General features: G+C 45.3%; 1 protein-coding gene across 1 annotated transcript; it reads right to left on the bottom strand.

The window, feature by feature from the left end:
• Positions 1-708: 708 nt before the first annotated feature.
• On the bottom strand, positions 709-6,585 carry LOC131265536 (forkhead box protein biniou). The gene is made up of 3 exons (XM_058267818.1): positions 5,072-6,585; positions 3,291-3,904; positions 709-1,208 (listed from the first exon to the last, which is right to left on the bottom strand). Exons 1-3 carry the CDS (start codon positions 6,583-6,585, stop codon positions 709-711), a joined length of 2,628 nt encoding a protein of 875 aa, XP_058123801.1.
• Between the last annotated feature and the right edge of the window lie 3,365 nt (positions 6,586-9,950).

Genomic DNA, 9,950 nt, shown 5'->3' with positions numbered 1-9,950 from the left:
TCAAGACGAATTTCGAGCATTTTGCGAATTTTGCGAATTTGCGAATTTTGTGTCAAAGATGAAACATAAATGTTTAAATAGGAGGATCTTATTGGTTTTTCGAAAAATAACCTCTGATCGTTGACTGGTATTCCGTGAATCGAAATAGTTAAAACTAATCATGACTTCGTACATATCAGCAAAAGCATTGAAATGATCTATTTAAATATTTCTGTAATTTCGTACATTGTTCGTTTCCCGGTAATTGGGGCTTGAATGCTGATTATCCATGGAGCTAATATTGGTAAATTATGCGGATATCACTACACGATAGTTCCAATAAGCAATAAGCTGTGATCTTTTAGTAACTTGTTGCTTAAATGGTTTATGTAATTTCTCTAATATTTTTCATCACAGGGCAAATAATTGTATACGTTTCTTTTTCTTTTAATTCTATATTTTCATATTTATTACTGTATCATATTATGTCAGACTATCAAACTAGATTTCACAAGTTAAAACTTCAACCACCTCAGGTTCATTTGTCTTCACTGTTGTTATCTCCAAAACGCGAGCCCTCTCGTTCTTCTCCACTCCATTTGTAATTTGTGGTCCTCTTTCGACCCGTTTCCGGCGATGCACGGTTAAAACGGAAGAAACATGGCAGTCCAAAATGGCCGTCGCAGGTGTGCTCGGGGATTGGTCAGTCAGGTTTGGACGCCATCGCCATCAGTAGGGTGCGGCAAGGTTCAGGTGATTGCCGTGATGGTGATGATGATGATGATGCAGGTGCCCGTGCGAATGGTGCGAAGTGTGTGCGGGATGGTGAGGGTGTGTCTGCGACAGGTGTGACAGGTGATGATGGTGATTGTTAAGGTTGTGATTCGGCTGGTGGTTCAGCTGTCCGGAGGTCGGCGAAGATCCACTGCTCGACGACGGCGGGCCGTTGTTTGATTGAAGCATCGGGTGCACTCCACCACCGACGTTGTAGGCGTTGTTGTTGGCCGCCTTGCAGTCCATCGATACAGAGTCGTTTTCCCCACCACCGATCGAGGACGTTTCGTTGCTTCCCGATGTGGACGCCGTGCCGCCTCCCGGACTGCCAATTAGCATCGAAGCAAGCGACGGTGAACTTCCGGCGGCAGTCACGGATGAAGGTGTGCCAGGTGTGGTCGAACCGGCGGACGTGGTAGGCGGTGCCATTTGCGCCAGCGACGCCATCTTTAAACCTGTTACGAAAGGGTCAACGAAAGAGGGTAAAAGAAAACAGGTAATTATTATTAGTCAGGTATTTGGCGTAGCTCAACGTTTTTGTAAGAATAATTTTGACAACCAACTTTCCACTTTCCTAGTTGAAATTGACAAAGAACTCATGTCTTATGCAATTTATTTTTCCCCGAACAATCAACAAGTTGCTTAGAAATCCATTTACAATCGATTCCTCAATGCCTTCATAGCTTCGTTAGCACTTGTCAGTCACACTCGCTTCCGTCCGTGCCCTTCAACATCTTCGATTCCCGAATTTATGTCACAAGCGCGTTTTTGTGTGTGTCCAACCATTCAGACTCAGTGTTCCTTTTCCTCCGATCATTTTTCTTCCACTCTTTGCCATCGAAAACGTATCGATAGCAGCGAACGTGTCGACGTCAGCGTTAATGGTGCGCACCATTCCGAAACACTTGCCATCCAACTGCGTGCATACGTTCCCGTCTCGATTACCCCACAACTCCCCACCCCCCTCCCCATGGACCATAAATCAACGAATCTTAATCGCTGCTAAAACGATACTTTCAACAGTTCTTAACCCGTACCACTCCCCCCAGGGGTGCCTTCCGCTCGCCACTCTTCAGCAGACAAATCTTTCCACACGTGACACACGATCACGATCGTCCGTTCGAAGGCCGGGCCAGCTTGCCGTACGGCGTACGGTTCGATCGGGGGTAGTTTTTTTCACTTCCCTTTTCTCAAGTGGCCAATTTGTAGCCCGTCGCCAACAAGCCCCCGGAGGCGGTTATGAACGAGCGGCAGGGATATTAATTGTTTCCTGGCCTTTTTTTGCCGATCGGCAGTTTTCGTTATGTTCCGAACTGCGATTTGGCTTTCGGACGAATTTTTACAACGCCACAAGCTAAAAATCGGTCCATAGTTTCTTTTTTGTTTATTCCTACAACAGCAACATACAAGCGTAGATGGATTAAATTTTAGTTTAGTTTCCGGTGTTTCGAGCTGCATGCTCAAACGAGATGAAAAGTAAGACATACTCTTTCCCGTTCGAGCGATCAACCTATTCACAAAGGGTTCTCTTTAAATCCACCCTTCTCTCCGCACCTTATACGGCTCATTTTCTTTTTTAACATAAACATTGTCAACGAAAAATCACGTGCCTTAGCACTTGTCAGTTCGTGGCGTTTCCGGGGGTGGCATTAGAAAAATTAACAGTTAGAACGATCTGTGCTGAAGCGGTAGACGGAAAATATTTTTTCAGTTTTTAATAGTTTCGAATTTGGTATGTATGTTCTATATCAGGGGCCGGTACACGTTTTCTGAACAGGGACAAATGATGAAATAGAATATGAAAGCGATATTAAACGATACATTCAAAGTTTTCATGTTGAGTTAATTTCTTGTATTATCCCTGTAATTAATATCGTAATCAAGTTGTCCATACTCAGTTATTAAGATAAATCAGCTTCTAAATGTCTTGAATACCGCGAACCACATTTTGTTACGCAACGGTGTCGAAAATTGTATTCCTTGAATGTTGTGATTGTGGATCCAAAACAAATCGAATGTTATTTTACCGCTGGAGGCTGAACGATCAACAGTAATAACACGATCAAAAAGTCTAAGAATAGTAGTTTAACGGTTTTATAGTACATTTTTAGGTAACGGCAAGTAAGGCAATTGAGGTTAGAATTTTCTTACGGGCCGGATAAAATCGGCTGGTGGGTCGGATTTTGCCGACCCCTGTTCTATATGGTTCAGTTATGTCTTTATATACGAACCCACAGACAAATGGTGGAAGTAAAAAAATTATTACTAACACGAAATTCATACTTAGATTGAAACACATACCATATCTACGTGTTCAGTTGTAAAGCTCTAAACTAAAAACTTCTTGAACCACTGAAGCAAAGCCGCCTTATTCTTCAGAACAACATTCAGAAACAACGATCCAAAATTTCGCGCTAGACCAGTTTATGATTGCCCAGTTGAATGAAACTTTCATAATGTATAAGCCAATTTTAGTCTTGTTGTTTTATTTTTAAATCATGGAAAACATTTTTGGTATCCCACCAAAAAACACTCACCTGCATCTAGGCCGTAAGGTGATCCGGTCGCGCTGGTAAAGGTGTAGCCCCCGTACTCCAGCACCGTCCCCTGCGCCTGATGCTCCGGAGATCCGGGAGTTTGCAGCGATGCATCGTGCAGCGACGTGTGGGTGATCTTCGAGTACTGGCTCAGGCTATCGGCGGCCGGATAGTGCCAAGACGAGGCGGACGCCGGTTCCGTGTATCCTCCGCTGCCTTGCACTACTGCCCCCGCGACACCGCTGGCACCCGCCGACGCTCCCATCACCGCCGACGGGGGTGGTATGCTGGCGTAGTCGGCGTAACCTCCGTACGGCTGCGAGAGGTAACCGCCCGACAGCTCCGCGATCTCGTAGCCACTGTTTCCGGCCGGGTAGAAGGCGCTGCCGGCGCCGTACCCCTTCAGCTGCTGCTTCCGGCGGAATCCACGCGGCCGCCGGCGTAGACTGCCCTCGTCCTCGAACATGTACTCCGCCGACGCGTCGATCGTCCAGTAGTGGCCCTTGCCCGGCTTGCCGCACTCCTTCGGCAGCTTCTTGAAGCACTCGTTCAGGCTGAGGTTGTGCCGGACGGAGTTCTTCCAACCGTTGTACTCGCCGTTGAAGAATTCGTACCTTGACGAGGTGCAGGGAATGAGAAAAAGTTAGGAATCGTTAAACCTACGTATCTTAATCCTACAATCGAACATGAAACAGCGAAGATAGCAAAACAACAAACAAAACAAAACAAGCAACATTATGGTCGTAAAAAGATGGCAACAGTTCACTTTTCCCACGACTCCAGCGGAAGACCACCCTGACGAAGCCCACACGGTCACGCCAACTGTGCATTGCATTCCGCACCAATAAAATGTAAAAGAGGCGCCCGTGGATTCTCTACTACGTCTTCGCGCAGCAGAAGATGCCCAGTCCAGACGGAGCTGCTCCGGGCGAAAATAGAAATTCCCACCCGAACGCACTACCATTTGCAACAATCGGCTGTCGAACACCGAGATACAGTCGTCAGCATGATGTCATACGTGAGCAGAACAGGCATGAATTTCTCCGATTCACGAAATTTTGCTTCAAATTTGAATCATCATGCGGTGTATCTTTAGTAAAATTGAAATTAAGTTCACTCATATACTGTGTGATTAAACTAACAAATAATCAATATGAAACATGAACGTTAAGAGTGTCTCACATAATTCCAACACAAAACACCAACAAGAAACTGCTTTAAAATTTACTTCCTGATAGGAATTAGTTATTAGTTACTTATATTTTAAGTGTCAAATTGATAAAGAATTCAACAGTAGAGCGAAGTAAGAAAATTTCAAAAAAATGCAACAAAGATCAACAATGTTCAACAACGAGAGAATAGTAGAGAGAGAGAGTATACCAAATAAAATGCTACAACGATCAATAATGTTCAACAATGAAAATAAAATAGTAACACAATAGCATAGTATAACGAAAGATGATGGAAAATGTTAGATAAAAAAACATGACATTATTAATTATGATAAAAACAAATTGAAGGACTATTATTAAGGTACAGATCATTAAGGCAACAAATAGAATTTCTAAAAGTATCTAGTTTAATAAGCTTTCAAATATTGTTGGAATAATGGATTTGATTGATTAGAATCTAAACTATTTGGACAAAAAACCTATTTGGATGATGGAATTGGACTCCAAGATGATCACTCCATCGCCTTCTAGAACACTTTTCATTGCCCTCTTTTGTTAGTTAATCGATTTAGTACTGTTCCGAACAATCCCTTATCCAGTCGAACTCACTTCGATTGCAGATACTTGTAGATTTCGCTCAACGTCCGGCGTCGGTGCGGCGAGTCCTTGATCGCCATCACGATCATGTTGATGTAGCTTAGCTGCGGCTTTTCCTGCCGTCGGCCTCCGGTCGGTTTTTTCTGCCCATCGGTGGTCGAGCTCCCGCCGGAAACGCCGTTCCCCGTCGTGCTGCTGAGCTGCTGCTCTCCGCCGCCAGCATTCGTTGCGTTTTTCCGGCCATGCGAGGATCCTCCCCCCGCTCCACCGATCGGTGGCGAGATGGACACCGAGCCAGGCGAACCGATGTGCGAAATCGGTGAGGCCGAGGTCGACTTGGGCAGGTGAACCGATGTGCCGGCGGCGTTGATGGTGATGTGTCCACCGCTCGTGCTCGAAGCCACCGGTCCGTGTGCCGGATGTTGTCCGAGCCCAACGGAGTCCGCCGTGGTGAGGTTGGGACTCGATTCACCGCCCATCGCCGAGTCGGACGATGCGGTCGAGTGTAGCTGCTGCTGTTGGTGCTGTAGATGGTAATGGTGCTGCTGTTGCTGATGATGCTGTTGCTGGGTGTGCTGCTGTTGTAGCGAGCTTTGGCTGGCGAACGGGTTGGATACGATCGTCGACGAGCTGGGCGATACGTTGCCGGCACTTGCACTACTTCCATTGCTGCGCGTGCGCTGCTGATGGCCCGCAAGAGAGCCCAACGCAAGCTCACCTGAAGATCCGCCGTAACCCATCATTACCGACGGCGAGGCGGCACTGGCCATCGGTTCGCCGTTTAGCTTGAGCGTGTTGATGGACCCTTCGAGCAGGTAGGCCCCGGTGGCCCCCCGAACACTATCACCCAGCCCCACGCCCTCGACACTCGCCGGTTCCGGGTCGTTGATCTGCGAGATGAGATACGGCGATCGGTGGTTGATGTAATACGACGGCAGCTTATCGAACGCGTGCGGAGATGGATGGTGCAGATGATGATGATGATGATGAGCATGATGATGTGGATGATACATCGAAGGGATCTTCACACCATCACCTTCCAGCTTTAGCTCCACGTTCACCGGATAACCCACGCCCGATGACGGTGAGCTCCGATCATCCATTTCATTCTTTACATCTATCCCTTGCTGATGCTGCTGATGGTGCTGATGCTGCTGCTGATGGTGATGATGCTGCTGCTGGTGCTGCTGATGTTGTTGCTGCTGGTGAAAATGACCATGATGCTGCACGGTATGAGGGACAACGGTTGGCGTGTGGTGATGGAACGTGTGATGGTATGAATGGTTCACCATCGGGCCACACGATCTTCCATCATCCTGCGTAAGAGATCCTTGCAGGGCGGGATTTTCGATGATGTGCGGCGTAGCCATAACGATATTGGACGAAAGTGGCCGGTAGTGGTAACCGGAGGACGAATCGTTTTGGTTTCCACCACCACTACCGACAGGACCGCCAATGAGACCCTGATCATCGTTGACGTCCACCATCGAAGCTGAGGTATCCATGTGCTCCTCTGTTTTGATCATGTTCCCGCACGAAGTTTTCTATCTCAAACACACTTGAGACAAGCTTTATGAAATTGTCTTCTTCACTTAATCACTGGGTTTGGAGCACTTCAATCATGAACTGCAATTCATTTCTTTTCACTGGATCTATGCAGATCCTCCCTTGGGTTGGTTCGAGTTAACCCAAATTTTCCCAACGTTTCACACTTCAAGATCAGCACAGATCAATCGTTTGCACTTCACTTTTCTTTCAAGCAAGTATCCTGCAAAAAAAAGCTTGATCGACGCTCCAAACAACGCGCGAATTTGTATAATCGATCGATCCCTTCCGACCACTGAAACTACACTGAACCGAAACGATCCCGACCCGAACCGCTAACGTTCGCCTTCCCGAGGGACTTCCCAGTGCGATCTCGCGTTCGACACAACACAATCCCGAAGCCTGTCCGCACTTGACGGAGCGTAATGATCGACTAATTTGAGAAATCCTTCCGAAAAAACAAAATACCACACCGAAATGTAAACAATTTCGAGCTTGGTGGCGTGGGCACCCAGGGGGCAACGGTTGGCCGCCGGTTTTCCCTCGTCGGCTGGTCGGTCGCCTCCGCCCGCACCGCAACACACACGCACACACATGAGCCAACGTGTCGGCGTTTTCCGCCTCTTGGCCACAGGCTCGGTTCGTGAAACTCTTGAGCCGAATGCTCCGGCGCGCTCTCGATCTCAGCTTGCGTCCGAAGGAAAACGTCCAGTAAGCCGTCCCTTCTCCCGTTCTTCATTCCCCCTCTCCTAGGTTGGTACTTCTCTTTCTCTATCTCTGAAGCTTTCTCTTTCACTCATTCTTTTCTTTTGCTTCATCTCTCCAGAATGATCCCCGCACACTTGTCTCGATTTTGCCGAATAAGAATTTTAAGGTTAATGCTTTTTTTCACGAGTTGCTCGAAAATATGCTTGAATGGGAGTTTTGGTTTTTCTTACAAAACACACATTCAAACCTATCAAAAATAAACAAACACGGTGTTGATATATTGAAATTAAGAAAAAAAAATCCACACAGTGATCAATTCAACATATCTTCAAGACTTCATAGTTTATTCAGCAAAAATTGTACACCATTTCCAAATTGTGTCTAATTCATCGATCCCTTCAAACGAACGCCATTTCGATTCCGACGACACAATGCAGCTCCAGTTGGCTTTTTCCTGGCCATGGAATAAGCGGTAGGATGCTGTAGGGTAAGAATTAATGATCGGTGGTGGTGTTTAGCGGTGAAAAAGCGTTTTGAAAACGAGGGAACCTTCATTCGTGGAGAAAGACAAATGGCTAAAACTAATGGGGCAGTTAGGCATGGTTTCTTGCTTTGGAGTTTGGCTTTTTTGTTCTCACTAGGTGCGAGGAAATTATGATATGAATTGAAGATCTCCTCGCACTTCTCAGCTTCGACGATTGAGAATTAAAGTAAGGCAATAAAAATCACAAAAAAATCCGCTACTACTATGAAATAAAACCGGGCTTAAAATGAAAATGATCACTTGTAGATTTTATTACAATCATCGTGAAAATATTGTATTTTATACTATTAGAGGACCAACCTTGTTTTAAATAATAAAAACTTAATTAGACATGTTTTATATGAAAACAAAACCAATAAAGTACCTCCAGATCAACTTTCGTAGCAACAAAATTTGAAAAATTATACTTCTGAAGTCAAAGTACGGTTCGAAGACAAGACACAGGCCGTCGAAGATGCTCACGAGCTCGCATTGCGCCGAAGCGAGCGTGTGTTCGCGCGTGAAAAGGCGGAGCTAAACGATGGAAATGAACCGTAAAGCAAACACCGCTTCCTCGACCGGCATATTCCCCCTCGGATTGCCCGCTTCCGAAACAACCTTTAGGGAAGTCGGTGGTGGGCGAATGAACGCCACGGTTAACCCCCCATCACACGACCAACCCAAAACCGAAAGCAAATCAATCAGCAATGCCCGACGGGAGAAGGCAACAGGATGCCAAGCAGCAGCCAATCGCCGGCGAGGGCGATCGTCCATCCTCGAGAAGAAGAACGGCTTCTTGCTTTTTATCTTCCTTCCCTTGCGAAGATCGATCTCCGGTCGGTTACGGAAGAAGATTAACCGGTTTGATATCCCGTTGGCGATATATGTGCAAGGCTGATTGTATCCTCAAAATCAGCACATAGTTGTCAAACTTACGATCGACTGATCGAAAACAAACCATTTAGTTTTAACACATTTTGACTGTCGATGTTACACTTAAACTTCTTTTTCAGCACAATATCGGAATTTTGTTTGGTCAATTTTCTTCTTCGAACTTTTATTCACATTAGGTAACCCTAAACTCACCAATGTTTACACTGAAAAGAAAAACTGATGGTTCTGCAGAAGTGTGTTGCGCTAATCGTCAAATTACTTTTCATTGTATAACAATGTAAGTAACTTTTATTTTAGTTGATTTCTCAATCTATTATTATTTCACATTTTGTTTTGTTTTTTTAAATTTCTATACCCCTTTACGTCTCTATATTTCACTAATCCAATACTTTTCGACTATTAAAATTAATTCACAATGGACAATATGTTTATGAGCCAAAACATTGACACTTTGAAATTTTAGGAATTACTTAGAGAAAACTGAACAAATTGTTCGTTAGTTAATTTATAGATTTTTTGAAAGAAAATTTTTATAAATCGCTTAGATGAAAGAAAGCAATAATTGTTTAACATTCTTAACATTCTTTGTTTGTTCGGATTCCAAGATCGCGATTGCAGAAAACCAAGATGACCAAGATCGATGAGTTTTTTTCCCGTAAAGATCCTCTAAAACTGATACAGCATGGTTCAGCGATTCCCTTCCACTGAATGTAGTAATCGTCTCTAGTATCGTTGAATGAATCCACGAGTACACTTTTGTTGTTTAAGAAGGAACGAATAACAAAAAACAAACAACCAATTCCCAGAGGGCCAGTCTGTGGTCAAGTTTACTATTTCATTTCACCCCAATTTAGTAAACAACTTGTAGCCAAGCCTCCAAACATTCCTCCCCGGAACGAGTTTTCTCCCGCACTTCCGGGTGATCTCCCCTGTACCCGATGGAAACATTTTGCATAGTTTATCACAGCATATATGGTATGTATATATTCCCCTTCGGCGGCGTTCGTCCCCGACCGCCCCGACACCCAAACAAATGCTCCAAAAAATATGTATACACACACGAAACCCACAAATCGTCCATCGGTGGTCGGATGCTCGGGCTCGGCAAAAGGAAAAGGTCAAGATCTGCACGAAACCGACCGGGCGCCAGCGTGGCTAGGCTGGTCCAAATAATCCGCCTCCTCGTCAGCGCCATCGTCATGATCATCATCATCTTTCGAG

The sequence above is a fragment of the Anopheles coustani genome, chromosome 2 (genome assembly GCF_943734705.1).
Source record: "Anopheles coustani chromosome 2, idAnoCousDA_361_x.2, whole genome shotgun sequence".
Taxonomy (NCBI): domain Eukaryota; kingdom Metazoa; phylum Arthropoda; class Insecta; order Diptera; family Culicidae; genus Anopheles; species Anopheles coustani.
The sequence above is the reverse complement of the archived record's forward strand: the minus strand, read 5'-3'. Positions and strand labels throughout refer to the sequence as shown.